Source organism: Cyprinodon tularosa, unplaced genomic scaffold (genome assembly GCF_016077235.1).
Source record: "Cyprinodon tularosa strain WSP-4 unplaced genomic scaffold, ASM1607723v1 ctg154, whole genome shotgun sequence".
In the NCBI taxonomy this organism is placed as follows: Eukaryota; Metazoa; Chordata; class Actinopteri; order Cyprinodontiformes; family Cyprinodontidae; genus Cyprinodon; species Cyprinodon tularosa.
In genome coordinates, this window is record NW_024038375.1 from 28,217 (window position 1) to 44,773 (window position 16,557).

The 16,557-nt window shown below is 38.0% G+C and overlaps 1 protein-coding gene across 1 annotated transcript; it reads left to right on the plus strand.

Moving 5' to 3' along the window:
* Positions 1-15,187, plus strand: LOC119779978 (myosin heavy chain, fast skeletal muscle-like). The gene is made up of 41 exons (XM_038279840.1): positions 1-104; positions 234-271; positions 397-607; positions 722-865; positions 1,306-1,462; positions 1,624-1,651; positions 1,744-1,858; positions 1,989-2,081; positions 2,377-2,440; positions 2,524-2,622; positions 2,705-2,808; positions 2,973-3,111; positions 3,275-3,393; positions 3,489-3,638; positions 3,715-3,885; positions 3,973-4,279; positions 4,386-4,459; positions 5,062-5,149; positions 5,501-5,618; positions 5,704-5,827; positions 5,914-6,050; positions 7,087-7,342; positions 7,434-7,676; positions 7,761-7,937; positions 8,033-8,178; positions 8,300-8,390; positions 8,859-9,248; positions 9,353-9,479; positions 10,128-10,246; positions 10,345-10,541; positions 10,624-10,807; positions 10,884-11,049; positions 11,170-11,294; positions 11,371-11,679; positions 11,764-11,967; positions 12,854-12,979; positions 13,100-13,270; positions 13,412-13,516; positions 14,564-14,659; positions 14,826-14,957; positions 15,068-15,187. The coding sequence occupies exons 3-41, from the start codon at positions 404-406 to the stop codon at positions 15,086-15,088; spliced, it is 5,820 nt and encodes a 1,939-aa protein (XP_038135768.1). The 5' UTR covers positions 1-104; positions 234-271; positions 397-403; the 3' UTR covers positions 15,089-15,187.
* The last annotated feature ends 1,370 nt before the right edge of the window (positions 15,188-16,557 follow it).

Consider the following 16,557-nt stretch of genomic DNA (forward strand, 5'->3'; position numbering starts at 1 on the left):
ACCCTAAAAGGAGGGTTGGTCCTCCATGGTCGCTGGAGATTTCAGTATAAAAGAAGCTTTGCAAGTTGGCCCTGAACTTCAGGACTGACGGGCCCCCAGGAAAGGTGAGTCTCCCACCATAGTGTAGGAGTAAGTTGTGCTCAAATATTATTCTCATTAATTGGATATTATTTTATTGTCAACATTTGTTTTTACTCAAGTGATTTTTTTTATTGCTCCTTAACCTTTCTTAGTATCCTCACACCAAGTGCATCACCGAAAGACAAACAAGGTAAATTATCACTTCTCTTACCAGAACACCAGAAAAACTCCTAAAGCCATGCATTTTATTTTCCTGTAAAGACAAATATTAATCTTTTTAATATAATTAAGTTTTAGTTTTACTTTCTTTTACAGTGGAGCCATGAGTTCAGATCCGGAGATGGAGAGTTTTGGCCCGGCGGCCGTGTACCTTCGGAAACCAGAAAGGGAGAGAATCGAGGCTCAAAACACTCCTTTTGATGCCAAAACAGCTTACTTTGTAACAGAGCAAGCTGAGATGTACCTGAAGGGTAAACTAGTGAAGAAGGAGGGAGGCAAAGCTACTGTTGAAGTTCAGGGTGGAAAGGTAGGCAGACATCTAGATGCACATGATGGAGCAAACAGGAATCTGTGACACAGAGTGTAGCACTTCACACATAACCATTCTGTCCATGCATATGTCTTGTGGATACATTTTTAGACTCTAACCGTGAAGGAAGATGAAATCTTCCCCATGAACCCACCGAAGTTTGATAAAATTGAGGACATGGCCATGATGACCCACCTCAGTGAGCCTGCTGTGCTGTATAACCTCAAAGAGCGATATGCAGCATGGATGATCTACGTAAGTTTCTCCAAATATAATTGCTGGCTCAGCAGCATTGGGTAACACACTTTTAATCTCAGCTTCAGACATCAGAAATCCAGCTTTGATAAAGCATGCATGGTAGATATCCAGAACATGACTGATCCTTCAGAGGTCTAATCTTCTGCTAGCCCTGACTGTAACTCAAACCATGCATGTTGCACTGTAATGGGCCAGAGATAGAACTGATATGCTTGATCCTATAACAGTTTATAACTATAATTCCTGGATTGAAAGGTATTAATCACTCTCCTTGGTTCTTTTAAAAAGAATTCAAGTATCCATTCACTTGTCTATCCTTAAAGACATAGCCAACTGCGACAAGTTCACAAACCACTTTCCAGATGTTTACTTGTAGATCTATTTTTCTTTTTTTCATAGATTTTGTTTAATGTTTGACTAAACACCATCTTTCACAGACTTACTCTGGACTGTTCTGCGTCACTGTGAACCCCTACAAGTGGCTCCCAGTGTACGATGCAGTGGTTGTTGCAGGATACAGGGGCAAGAAGAGAATTGAGGCTCCTCCCCACATCTTCTCCATCTCTGATAATGCTTATCAGTTCATGCTCCAAGGTATCATTTCCATTGTTGGCCTCCAAAACACAAACTATAAAAACTATTAGGAACTTTAAACAATGTAATTTATAAACCTTTATTTAATTAAGACAACATAATATGATTTAATGGGATGTAATATTAAAACATAGGGTTTTAAATTTCATTTTCTTCAACAGATCGTGAAAATCAGTCAATCCTGATTACGTAAGTAAAACTGAAAGAGGCTCATGCTGAAACATTTTCTTGTTGTTATTTTGCTATGGGAGTGAAAATCGCAACCATTGTTTGCTTTCTAGTGGAGAATCTGGTGCAGGAAAGACTGTGAACACCAAACGTGTCATCCAGTACTTTGCGACAATCGCAGTAGCATCCTCTGGAAAGAAAGCTGAACCAATTCCTGGAAAAATGCAGGTAAGAAAAAAAAACTTTTCATGTTAAGTGTTGGCTCAGTAGCACTGGGTAACACACTTTTAATTTGTGATACCTGAGAAAAATGTGAAATGCAAATTCCAAACATGTTATCTTGTAACTCCTTTTTAAGGGTTCGCTGGAAGATCAAATCATCGCAGCTAACCCCCTGCTGGAGGCCTATGGTAATGCCAAAACAGTGAGAAATGACAACTCATCTCGCTTTGTGAGTAAAGGTTTTTTCATGTTTATAAGTGAGATTTGGTTTTCAAATAGTACAATTCCTATTGTTTTTTTTTATCTCATCCTTCAGATTTCTCTTTTAAATGGAATAAGTTTTGTTTATATATTGTTTTTGCCAACTAATTATTGCTGCACAGTTTTCAGTTTGATGTAAATAAGCATAATGATCCGATTCACAAATTAATCTGGGCTGATTTAGTTATTGTCAAGATAAGAATACAAAAAAACTAATTGCTTTAACACAGTATACCAAATGTAGTGGTTCCGTATTTCTACAGGGTAAATTCATCCGAATCCATTTTGGAACATCTGGAAAGCTGGCTTCAGCTGATATTGAAACATGTATGTTTTTTTTTTCTTCATATTTGTATACAGGCCTGTTTTTTTTATTATACAAAGTGTAAAACCTTTTTTTGTATTGTTAGATCTGCTGGAGAAGTCTCGTGTGACGTTCCAGCTGTCTGCTGAGAGAAGTTATCACATCTTCTACCAGCTCACAACAGGTCACAAACCTGAGCTGATAGGTATGTCATTTAGCCTAACAGTACATAAAGTAGCACTGCTCTTGGGCTGTATACCAAAATACCTGAAACATTTTTTTTTCAGAGGCTCTCCTCATCACCACCAATCCTTATGACTTTCCTATGATCAGTCATGGAGAAATCACTGTCAAGAGTATCAATGACGTTGAAGAATTCATGGCCACTGATGTGAGTAAATTCTATAATGAAACAAAGAAAATAATTGCTTGGGTTTTTATATCATCTTGTTTCTCTGGAGCGATTGATAAAAATATTCAGCAAACAAAATTGTTTATTTGTAAAATGCAATAATATAAAATCATAAATCTTCATTTTGTATGTTCATCCCTCAGACTGCCATTGACATCCTTGGTTTCACTGCAGAGGAGAAAGTCAGCATCTACAAACTGACAGGTGCTGTGATGCATCATGGGAACATGAAGTTCAAGCAGAAGCAGCGTGAAGAGCAGGCTGAGCCTGATGGCACTGAGGGTAAGAAGCCTCACTCGTGAAATGTCATCTATATAACAAAAAATATTTTACACCAACTAAAAGGTGATTCTACAACAAATAGTGGTTGTAATACTTGTTTACTTTAAGCAGTAGCTTTTGTTTGTTTAAAAATGTATTTTTTGTGTATTTTTGTTCCATTTAGTTGCTGATAAAATCGCCTATCTCATGGGCCTGAACTCTGCTGACATGCTTAAAGCTTTGTGTTACCCCAGGGTTAAGGTTGGAAATGAAATGGTGGTCAAAGGTCAAACTGTCCCACAGGTAGCCAGCTTTTTTAAGTTTGAGTACTTGGACTTATACTCTATAATGGGTTTTAAGGATAAACCCAAAATGTGAATATTTTTTTCTATCTTTAGGTGCATAATGCAGTGAGTGCTCTCTGCAAGTCTGTCTATGAGAAGATGTTCTTGTGGATGGTTGTCAGAATCAATGAGATGTTGGACACCAAACAGCCAAGGAGCTTCTTTATCGGTGTTTTGGACATCGCTGGCTTTGAAATCTTTGATGTAGGTAAATCATGAATTGTCCTTTTTATCTGTGAAGCAGATCAGTAAATATCTAACAGAGTTTGTCTTCTAACAGTTCAACAGCTTGGAGCAGCTGTGCATCAACTTCACCAATGAAAAACTGCAACAGTTCTTCAACCATCACATGTTCGTCCTGGAACAAGAAGAGTATAAGAAAGAGGGAATTGAATGGGAGTTCATTGACTTTGGCATGGACTTGGCTGCATGCATTGAGCTCATTGAGAAGGTAAAAACTAAGAGATATATACATTTTAATGAAATATAAGATCATCGTCATAGGATGCTTAATCAACTTTGGTGTGTTCATCAACAGCCACTGGGCATCTTCTCCATCCTTGAAGAGGAGTGTATTGTTCCCAAGGCAACAGACATGACCTTCAAGAGCAAACTGTATGACCAACATCTGGGAAAAAGTGCCCCCTTCCAGAAGCCAAAACCTGCCAAAGGCAAAGCTGAGGCTCATTTCTCCCTGGTGCACTATGCTGGCACTGTGGACTACAATGTCAATGGCTGGCTGGATAAGAACAAAGACCCGCTGAATGACTCTGTGGTGCAGCTTTACCAGAAGTCTGCAAATAAACTTCTCGCTCACCTATATGCATCCCACGCAGGAACAGATGGTACTAATTCTATACTTAAGGGCTACAAAATATAGATAAATATGCATAAAGAGGTATCACCCGCTTGGTAAACTGACATGATTATACTGCTGAACACTCTCTACAGATGCCAAAGGTGGGAAGAAGGGTGGAGGCAAGAAGAAAGGTGGCTCATTCCAAACGGTTTCAGCTCTTTTCAGGGTGAATTAGACTTTGCTATTGCATTATGACAGGATGACGTGTATGGAAATAACACTGAGTTGTTCATTCTTCTAAGAAAAGCCTTCCCCAAAGTTACACTGATATGGATAAGCTATTTATTTATGTTTACAACAATAGAAACTACCCGATTTAGAGCAAAGAAACCTTCAACTTAATAGTTTTACATCCTCTCTGCATTTCCAAATGCAGAAATTTTTATTTTATCTTTTGCACAATCTTCATTTTCCTTTATGTGGTTGTAGAAATTAGCAAAATGCCGAATTATTTAAAAAAACAAAACAAACAAAAAAAATTTATTAAAAGAACAACTTAGTTCTGTCTGAGGTGAGAGTTGCAAAAATGTTTTGCAAAAGAATATATTCTCATTCAAAATAGAGTATTTAAAGATTGTTCTCCCTCTGTCTCATTTATCTTTTAACTTTATTTGTTTCCTTACATCTGGTTGTATGAGGAGCTTACTTTTCGTTGTCTGGGCTATAATTACAGTATTTAAACATTCTGTAAAACAGATGCCCCTGTTGTGAGGTAATTGTTGCCTCTTTTGAAGAAATTCAAATATTATGTTTTTTGTCTGTTTATAGGAAAACCTTGGAAAGCTGATGACTAACTTGAGGAGCACTCATCCACATTTTGTACGCTGTCTTATTCCTAATGAATCCAAAACCCCAGGTCAGTCTCAACAAAACCTGTCCAATAAAATAAATAAATCACACAAATATATTTTGGCTCCAATGTACAGAAAGCTTGTTGGTTAAATACGTTTTCATAGAAATGAACACTTTTACTTACAATTTATTTGTATTTTATTTTGCAAACATTTCACTTTAAAAGCCCTGTCAGAGACCTGCAAATTAATGAATGGCTAGATCTTGAGTGTTTGCAAAAATGATTGTTTTAAAATAGATTATGTGCTTCACCTGGCCAAATAAAGATGGATTAATTTTAAGTCGTTTTTCCATCTAATTCGGGTCTTTTAAAAATATTTTATGTATTTATTATTGAGCATTATTAACATTTCAGGTTTAATGGAGAACTTCCTGGTCATCCACCAACTAAGGTGTAACGGTGTGCTGGAGGGAATCAGGATCTGCAGGAAAGGTTTCCCCAGCAGGATCCTCTATGGTGACTTCAAGCAGAGGTACAAATGCGGTTCCTGTACATCTTTTTTTTTTTTTTTATTCTCCCAGGTATGTTGTGAATCTGATTTATTTGACCTTCTGCAGGTACAAAGTACTGAATGCTAGTGTCATTCCTGAAGGCCAATTCATTGACAATAAGAAGGCCTCTGAAAAACTCCTCGGATCCATCAATATTGACCACACTCAGTATAGGTTTGGCCACACTAAGGTACATAAGCTGATTTAAGAAATTAAATTTCCCAAACATAAATGTAGTTGAAATGTTAATATAGTGCTGCTATGTTTTCCCTTCAGGTGTTCTTTAAGGCTGGCCTGCTGGGCACACTGGAGGAGATGAGGGATGAGAAACTAGTTCAGCTGGTCACAATGACCCAGGCTCTCTGCAGAGGTTATGTGATGAGGAAGGAATTTGTAAAGATGATGGAAAGAAGGTACGCTTGTCTTGACTTGGCTGAATGAAATTCTCTGAATCTGTCACGCCTCAGAACTGAGGACCCACTATTCAAGGCGAGATAGACAGTCTGATTATTCAAAAAGCGTTTCTTAAAACAACAGGTTGCAGATCTGCAGTAGCAGCAGCTGAGGCAGGTAACTCTCGACTGAGGAAAAAACAGGTTAATGACCATGTAAATCTAACAGAGGAAGATTATGGATGTCAGTCACTAACCTGGTTTTCAAGTTCAGTCCGTGCCCAGAGATTAAGGTAGGATCAAGCTGGTGGGCTGTCAACAAGATGCGGCCGGAGCCACCCAGAGTGTCCCATATACTGCAGCCCAGAAGAACAAACAGGAGCCTGAAGCCAGGTCAAACAGATCAGAACAGGAACAGGCAGGCTCAGAGATCCATGAGTCCAAAGACAATTCAGGCAACCCATTCTGATGGGAACAGGCAGGCTCAGTGGTTGAGAGGCAAGACAGGTCAGGATCAGGTGATCAAAAACACCCTCACCACTGGCTAGAGAGTACAAAAATAATTGGACCCTAATGACTGGATCCAAGTGCCTCAAATAGAGACAGGAGCAGGTGGATCAGATGAGCAGTGTTAGACAGGTGAATGGAATGACAGACACTAACGACAACAAAATTAGAATGTTATGTCTGTGTTTTAATTACAGTACATATACATCATTTTTGTTTTGCAAACTTTGAAAGCCCACTTTTATTCGCAGACTTTTGAACTTGATTTTTTGCTCACCATGTGATTTTAAGGTCACGGTTGTGCTCAGAACTTTGACCACCTGATGTTGATTTAAAACCCTCTTTATATGTGCACTTGACTTGAATTCATCGGCAGACTGTAAATGTTTTTCAAACAATGTGAGTTCTGCAGATTTGAAATACTGTGATTTGAAACTTTCCCAGTTACTGTTTTTCATCTAAGCATTTCACATGGACAAAGCAGTGAAAAAGGTTTATTTACATTTCATACATATGAAACTAGGAATATCTCTCTGCTTTATTCTCCAAGGGAATCCATTTTCACCATCCAGTACAACATCCGTGCATTCATGAATGTCAAGACTTGGCCATGGATGAAGCTGTACTTCAAGATTAAGCCTCTCCTGAAGAGTGCAGAGACAGAGAAAGAGATGGCCCAAATGAAGGAGGACTTTGAAAAGACCAAAGAGGAGCTGGCGAAGGCTTTGGCTAAGAAGAAAGAACTGGAGGAGAAAATGGTTTCTCTCCTTCAGGAGAAGAATGACCTGCAGCTGCAGGTTCAGTCGGTACGTATGAGACCAGAACCATTTGAAGTTTAACTCTACTATAGTGACGGGATGCCAACATTGATCCTTTTTGTGGTTAATCTAAATTTAGGAGGGCGAAACCCTGGCTGATGCAGAGGAAAGATGTGAGCAGCTGATTAAAGCTAAAATCCAACTTGAGGCCAAAGTTAAAGAGACGTCCGAAAGACTGGAGGATGAGGAGGAAATAAATGCTGAGCTCACAGCGAAGAAGAGGAAACTGGAGGATGAGTGCTCTGAGTTGAAGAAGGACATCGATGACTTAGAGCTGACTCTGGCCAAAGTGGAAAAGGAGAAACATGCCACTGAAAACAAGGTTGGAGTATAAAAAAAAAAAATCACATTCTGGTTCTGGATAGAATTTGTGCAAAATCTTGAACCATTATATTTATCAATACAGGTTAAAAATCTTGTAGAGGAATTGGCTTCTCAGGATGAGACCATTGCTAAACTGACAAAGGAGAAGAAAGCCCTCCAAGAGGCTCATCAACAGATTCTAGATGACCTGCAAGCAGAGGAAGACAAAGTCAACACTCTGACCAAAGCCAAGACGAAGCTGGAGCAACAAGTGGATGATGTAAATAGTAGTGTGTTTGTTTTAGTCAGCAACAATCCTGGCTGTTATACATTTCATCACATGTCGGCGTACTTATACTACTCTCTGTTCTACAGTTTGAGGGTTCGTTGGAGCAGGAAAAGAAGCTCCGTATGGATCTGGAGCGTGCCAAAAGGAAGCTGGAAGGAGATTTAAAACTGGCTCAAGAAACCATAATGGATCTGGAGAATGACAAACAGCAGTCTGAAGAAAAGATAAAAAAGTGGGTTAAATAGCAAAAAAAATTTGATAAATAAAAAATGACTTTAAGTTTCCTAATCTGAACATAATACCTATATTAGCACTAGAATAAAAAAAAAATTAATCTATTTTTGTTTTCAAAGGAGAGACTTTGAGATAAGCCAGCTACTGGGCAAGATAGAAGATGAGCAAACAATTGGTGTTCAACTTAATAAGAAAATCAAGGAACTTCAGGTAAGATGAAAACAGGTTTGGGTTATTTGTTATCATAAGTAGGAAACATATTTGCATTTTACTAATGGATGCATGTAACAAAACTGTCACCTTTGAAAGAAGACAATTATGGAAATTTGATATATATGTTATAAAAATTTTTCTAAACTCTAAACATTTGAATGATAAGATTTTTTGTTGAAACATATTTTGATTGGTTTCAGCAGGTAAGCAAGCTAGTTTGCTAATGGAATAAAATAAGATGTTAGAAATAAAAAAAAAGCACTATTTTAGGTGCATAATATCTAATGATCTAATTTTAAGGATAAACATTATCCTTCTATTGGTATATCATCTTATTTACCTGCTCAAATTAAGGCAAATACACATATACTAAGATTTTTTAAATTACTTATAGCTCAGTTTTGCTGTTTCTCACCCTCCGATTTGATGACTTGAAGCTCCATCTAATTTTTTCTTGTATCACAGGCTCGTATTGAGGAGCTGGAAGAGGAGATTGAGGCTGAGCGAGCAGCTCGGGCCAAAGTGGAGAAGCAGAGATCTGATCTCTCTAGAGAACTGGAGGAGATCAGCGAGAGGCTGGAGGAGGCTGGAGGAGCCACATCTGTTCAGATTGAGATGAACAAGAAGCGCGAGGCTGAGTTTCAGAAGCTGCGCCGTGACCTTGAAGAGGCCACCCTGCAGCACGAAGCCACAGCTGCAGCTCTCCGTAAGAAGCAGGCTGACAGCGTGGCAGAGCTGGGTGAGCAGATAGATAACCTGCAGAGAGTCAAACAGAAGCTGGAGAAAGAAAAAAGTGAATACAAGATGGAGATTGATGACCTCTCAAGCAACATGGAGGCCACTGCAAAAGCAAAGGTGAAATTCATCAATTCTTATTTCTGTGAAATAACAACCAAAGAACAATAAAGGTCCCACAGACAGTTTTGTTCCTAGATAACCTTGTTAATTATGTGCTCCAGGCTAACATGGAGAAAATGTGCCGCTCTTTAGAGGATCAACTGAGTGAGCTGAAGACCAAGAATGATGAGCATATTCGTCAGCTGAATGATACTAATTCTCATAAAGCCAGACTGGTTTCTGAAAATGGTAAGTGTTTGATATTTAAGGAAAAGTTTAATAAAAGGAAAAATAATTTGTAATTTTGTAAAGTTTTGGCCTGATAATACACATTTCGGAGACGATGATTAATAGCTTATAGAAAATATCACAACAGCAGTAAAAACATGCTGAATGTTTCTTCTATTAGTAACTGATATTATATCATATTAACAGAGGCACAGTTACACTACCTTTTCAGAGAATAGTAGCTGTTTAACTGCTTTTTAAAGCAAGGAATAGATAACTCTAAAGCAAAAAAAAATTAACAGGCTTTGGCATCTTTCTAACCCTAATTAACGACATGTAGAGTGCACAGTGATAGCTTTACTAAAACCACAACCTTCAATTTTTATCTCCTAATTCTTTTAAACTGTGTGAATTGCAAGTTTTCCAACAATCATAATCTTTATTAGCTTAAGTATAAAGTCCAAAAGCAGAAAACAACAAAACAACATAACAAAAATGTGGTACTCCTTTAGCCTTATTGTTATTCACAGGGAGTTTTCTTCTCTCCATGGATGACCCACAAAGATGTCTTGACATAACGTGGAGATGCTCTTTTAAATAGCTTCTCTTAACTCTTCCTGTAGCAGCTGACCTTCAGGTTAAGGATAAACTTCTGCTTGTTTTTTCAAGGTGAAATCAGTCGCCAGCTAGAGGAAAAAGAGTCTCTTGTTTCTCAGCTAACAAGAGGAAAACAGGCCTTTATGCATCAGATTGAGGAGCTCAAAAGACACCTTGAAGAAGAAATTAAGGTATCAAATCCCTCCTTTTTTTGTAAAAAAAAATATTATGAGTTAATAAAAGCAAATAGCGCATATTGTTACCTGCATTTGTATCTTGACCCATTTAGGCCAAGAACGCTCTGGCTCATGCAGTTCAGTCGGCTCGTCATGACTGTGATCTGCTGAGAGAGCAGTACGAAGAGGAGCAGGAGGCCAAAGCTGAGCTACAGCGTGCTATGTCCAAGGCTAACAGCGAGGTGGCTCAATGGAGAGCCAAGTATGAAACCGATGCCATTCAGCGCACAGAGGAGTTGGAAGAGGCCAAGTAAGTGTTGATTTTTCATAAGATTATGATTTGAAAGAGCAAAGTTTTAAAGTTTTATATAAAAATAAAAAACTCTATGCAGGAAAAAACTTGCTCAACGTCTCCAAGATGCAGAGGAGTCAATCGAGGCTGTGAATGCAAAATGTGGTTCTCTGGAAAAGACTAAACAGAGGCTGCAGGGTGAAGTGGAAGACCTGATGATCGATGTAGAGAGAGCTAATGCTCTGGCTGCTAACCTGGACAAGAAGCAGAGGAACTTTGACAAGGTTAGACACTTTGATGGCTTAGAAGTTTAGCTGTTGAGATGCGAAAGAAGACAAGACTTACTGTTTATTTTCTCAGGTTCTTGCTGAATGGAAGCAGAAGTATGAGGAAAGCCAGGCTGAGCTGGAAGGAGCTCAGAAAGAGGCTCGAGCTCTGAACACTGAGATGTTTAAAATGAAAAATTCATATGAGGAAGCTCTAGACCATCTGGAGACCTTGAAGAGGGAGAACAAGAATCTTCAACGTATGAGAAAAACCGTGCATGTCTCTAATGTGGCTTAAACTCCTCAAATTATATCACTAAACAGCATTTATAGTTGTTAAATAGTGGTTTGCTATATATATTTTTTTCTATCATCAACAGAGGAAATAAGTGATTTAACTGAACATATTAGTGAAAGTGGAAAGACGATTCATGAACTGGAGAAGGGCAAGAAAATGGCAGAAAATGAGAAAGCAGAAATCCAGACAGCCCTGGAAGAGGCTGAGGTAATTAGGATAACATGTTTGGTAGAGCATTAAAAAAGAAGAACTCTTTAACTGACACATTTACTTTTCTTTACAGGCTACATTGGAGCACGAGGAGTCCAAGATTCTCCGTGTCCAGCTGGAGCTCACCCAGGTGAAGGGTGAGATCGACCGAAAAATTGCAGAGAAGGACGAGGAGATCGAGCAAATCAAGAGGAACAGCCAGAGGGTGATGGAGTCCATGCAGAGTACTCTGGATGCTGAGGTCAGGAGCAGAAACGATGCCCTGAGAGTCAAGAAGAAGATGGAGGGAGACCTCAATGAGATGGAGATACAGCTGAGCCACGCCAACCGACAGGCAGCTGAGGCCCAGAAACAGCTGAGAAACGTCCAGGGACAGCTTAAGGTAGCACAGTTGGTGGGATAAGAGTTTCTCTGACATTTGAAAAAGGACAGCCTTGTTGTAAATGTATTTTCATTTGATCATAAGGATGCACAACTCCACCTTGATGAAGCTGTGCGAGCACAAGATGACATGAGAGAGCAGGTTGCCATTGTGGAGCGCAGAAACAGCCTGATGGTGGCTGAGATCGAGGAGCTTAGAGCTGCTCTGGAGCAGACGGAGAGAAGCCGAAAAGTGGCTGAACAGGAGCTGGTGGATGCCAGTGAGCGTGTCACACTGCTGCACTCTCAGGTACACATTAATAAAATGGACAAAAAAAATACATATTGAGTTCAACAGAATTGATATCATTGCCAATTTATTTATAACTCCATCTGAACTGTACACAAAAAAATCAATCCGGCCCTCGTTTCTTTTATGTCTAAAATGTTGGTGTGATATTTAATTTCTCTCTGCTCTGTTTCCAGTTTAAATCCAGAAATGACTAGCCAGGTAGCACAGGAACCAGAGCAGAGGGTAACACAATACTTCAGAAAAGAATGAATAGAATCCAACCACAAGTAACTGCAGAGAAGGAGAATATATACGCGATACAGAAAAATGAAGGGAGTAATCAACTAATTGGTTGCAGGTGTGGACAGAAGTAGCTAGAAGGTAGCTGAGGGAAAATGAGAGAGAGGTACTAGGGGGCAACAGAGTGTAACCAGGGAATACAACACGGCTTAAATATTACTTAGAAAGGCCTAAAATGTAGGTTAAGGGGAATAGACTGAAAATAACTTAAGATATGATAAGATAATTTTGGAGACAATGAAAGATTAGTTTTTTATCCAAAATTCTCATACTAACATACAAAGCACTAAAGATCTAACCATGTAATCTGCTTCTCACTGTCTTCATTCACAGACTCAGAGTTTTTAGTTCTTCCTCATACCAGGCTTAAGACAAAGGGAGTGAGCCTTTCAATTTACAGTACTAAGGCTGTTGAACAACCTTCCTGTTTAGATCTCTCTGTAGACTTTTTTAAAAAGCTGGTAAAAACTTGTTAGAACAGGCCTTCTGTTAATTTTCAATTTTCATTGCTATATTTCACTGGTTGTTTTATATATATATATATATATTTTATAGAACTTTAATTTAGTTTTGTCTAAGAAAGACGCTTTTGGTGTTATTTCAGAATACCAGCCTCATCAACACCAAGAAGAAGCTTGAGGCTGACTTTGTTCAGATTCAAGGTGAGGTGGAGGATGCTATTCAGGAGGCGAGGAATGCTGAAGAGAAAGCTAAGAAGGCTATCACTGATGTGAGTTGCCTAGTTTATTCATTTTGCAACGATTGATAAAGGATTTTATCTACCATCTATATATATTTATATATAAGGAATTTATTTTTTTCCTATGACTTGTAATAAAATGAAATATAGGCTGCCATGATGGCGGAGGAGCTGAAGAAGGAGCAGGACACCAGCTCCCATTTGGAGAGGATGAAGAAGAATCTGGAGGTCACCGTGAAGGACCTGCAGCACCGTTTGGAAGAGGCTGAAAATCTGGCCATGAAGGGAGGCAAAAAGCAGCTCCAGAAACTGGAGGCCAGGGTAATATGCATAAAATTATACTTTTTTTAAATTCTATTATTTAATGATTTGCCATGATATATTCATTAAGGATTTTTATTTTTTTAAATTTTTTGTATGAGACCTGTAAATTTAATCTGATGGATTTATTTTCCTTGGAAGGTTCGGGAACTGGAGGGGGAGGTTGAGTCAGAGCAAAGACGTGGAGCTGAAGCCATCAAAGGTGTCCGCAAGTATGAACGCAGAGTGAAAGAGCTCACCTATCAGGTACGATAGAAAAATGTCTTTTGCCTTTCTGACATGTCTAGTGATTCAATTCAACAGGAAACAAAGGTTATGGGTCACATTTTGTTTTATTGGGAAATTGCTGCTCCTCTTTATGCATGTAGAACACATGAAAACCCCTAGAGGGCATGAGTCACAATCTTATGTCTTTGTATGGTTGAGTGCTTTAAAAGTTGTCCACATGCCATCCCTACAGGTAAGCATTTTAGTTCGTTCGTTGAATTTGAATGTTTTCTAATCTCTCTGTAGATACATGGATTATCTTGGACTTTAAACTGTGGCCTGATGTTGCATACATTTTACCTCTATGTTAAAAATTCTATATAAAACTCTAACTTTAAAACGTATCAAATTTTGCATGCACCATAAAATCATTGCGATTATTATGGATCAGGAAGCCTTGGCGATCCCTGAAAATCTGTTTCTTCCTAATTCTACAATTTTAAACTGCATCCATCTGGCAGTGTTTTGCATAGGTGTCACAGTGGTAATAAAATGTTTATGGCAATCAGTGTGAATACCTCCCCACTGGTTAAATTTATGCATTGATTTCATGTTCTACTGTACGCAGAGTTTCTACACCAAGTTTGTTTTTAATTGATCACAGCTTTTGCGGGGAACAAGACAATTTCAATTTTCAGACCTCATTTTGTGCATAAGTCAGACCCCAGATGAGTACTTTAGTTTTGTGTTGTTTCATCATTTTTTTGGAAAATAGAGATAATAAAACCGTTAAAACAGTTTTTTCAAATGTCCTAGTTTCACCAAGAAAAGTGAGAAACGAATGCTGCACAGAATTATCTTCTTTAGAAAACATTGTATATTAAATATATTTCAATTTTACCATCAGCTCTTTTACCATTTCTTTATTTGTCTGTTCACACAAGCTGATCTCCTTTCTGGCTCGTATTTAATTAGACCTATCTAATTCCATTAGATTATTAAACCACTGTATGTGTTTTAAAGTAGATATAACCTTATTTTTATAACAAGTAGTGATTAAGTGGTTCTGCTCTGGGCTGCCCCTAGACTGAGGAGGACAAGAAAAACATCACCCGTCTTCAAGATCTGGTGGACAAACTACAGCTGAAAGTAAAATCCTACAAGCGTCAGTCTGAGGAAGCTGTGAGTGTGAAGTATTCGACTCATGCAAAATAAATTGGTGTCGCACCAGCAACACCCTAATTCAAAATGTGTCAACAGCCGCCTACTGACAGCCTCATGAAAAATGATGCTGTCAGTTGGGAGAGCAGTGGAAGAGATATTTTAAGATTTTTTTTCTGCTTTCCAGGAAGAGCAGGCCAACACTCATCTTTCCAGGTACAGGAAAGTTCAGCATGAGCTGGAGGAGGCCCAGGAGAGAGCTGACATTGCTGAGTCTCAGGTCAACAAGCTGCGGGCCAAGAGCCGCGAAATGACCAGGGTACAATCATAATTTATATGCAATTCATCACATAAACCTTAATTCTTACTCTGATAAATTTAGCATTTATGATCCCCTAATTTTATAATGCTTATTTTGTTTATTTAAAGGGAAAGGAGTCTGAAGAATGAACATGAAACGGATTGATACACAGGCCAGGAAATCATAAAATATGATGTTTTTGTCCAACCTGTCAGTGGTGAAACAAGGAATAAACAAACAAAAAGCAACATCTTCTTTGTGTTTTTTTTATTTTTATATTAGACAAGTATAAATCACTTAAACTGGATGCACTGTACCAGTTCCTTTATCTGTGGTACTAAACCAAATTATCTGAATAATGCAGGTATTCTGTAATGCTGTAAGGTAGAACATAAATTACACTTTCGAATTATATTATGCTCAAAGATAATCAACAAAATTCTGCAAATAACAAAGAGAGCTTTCATATGTTTGAATTAAAAAAACAATCATTCAATTGAATTAGAAGCTCATTCAAACTTATGCAATTGTTTACAAAAGAAATCAAAAGACTACAATGCTTATACTAAGTAAATAACAAGCATATGTGAAAATATGAGCAGAATACATTACTCTTACAAAGGAACCTGGTGGTCAAGCTTCACTTGTTATCCAATAAGATTTCTTCAGCCTTACACTAACTGCAAATCTCCATCTTCTGGTGATAATTTTACAGATGATCCAAGTAACCTTACAGCTTTTGTATGTGATTCAAAGCATATGTTGCACCCTGTCAAGCTGTTGGTATAAAAATAGACCCGTTAGACTTCCAAGACTCCCTGAAGCCTGCCTGCATGCTTAGACCAAAGCTCTGACGTCCTTAAAAACAAAGGTTAAGAAATGAGTATTTATCAGTGCAGCTAATAGTTTATATGAGGGCATGAAAAAGTCACATCTTCGATTTAAACTAAAGATGAGCCTCTGTTTTAATGCAAAAATAATATTCTAATAATTCTAACCCAGACAGAGCCGTTGAATTCACAACTCAAACAATATTTGGTTATAATAAGCCCAAGATTATATTTGCGCTCTTCGGTATTTAGGTCCCATTTAAGACACATCCACCATTTACTATCGTTAACCTTAACACCTCTTTAACAACTTGAATGGCTGTAAGATATGCACTTTAAACATCTTGTTTCATGATATCCTTGTAAGACAAGATGGACCAAAACTTTTCATTTAAAATCCTCATACTGTAAATAATTGCAGACTTACCCATTTGGTCAGGCAGTCCATATTTGATGCAAACTGACCAGACTTGAAGGTGTGGTCAATTGGTACTCATTGGTGCTTAGAGGAAATCACAAAAAAGGTGAAAGGCTCTGCTATTAATCTGTTTAAAAAATAAGACAGACACAACCAGTAGAGACATGCCTATACTATGAATATTTCCCTCTCTATAAGGAGGAAGTTTTTTTTTATTTCTCAAAGAATGAGTATTTTAACTTTAAACTTTTGAAAGCACTATTCTCTAACAACTCTAAAAGCAGGCTCCTTCTAAATGAATGCAATTAAAACATACAATTTTGAGAATACTGTGGAAAACATTTCAATAATCATTGGAAAAATCTTTAAT

Bases quoted from the DNA above. Each gene is read 5' to 3' on its own strand.
- LOC119779978 (XM_038279840.1), top strand. From the start codon at position 404: ATGAGTTCAGATCCGGAGATGGAGAGTTTTGGCCCGGCGGCCGTGTAC. The intron at 9,480-10,127 runs GTAAGTGTTTGA...TGTTTTTTCAAG, and splicing joins CAGACTGGTTTCTGAAAATG to GTGAAATCAGTCGCCAGCTA. The intron at 13,517-14,563 runs GTACGATAGAAA...GGCTGCCCCTAG, and splicing joins TGAAAGAGCTCACCTATCAG to ACTGAGGAGGACAAGAAAAA.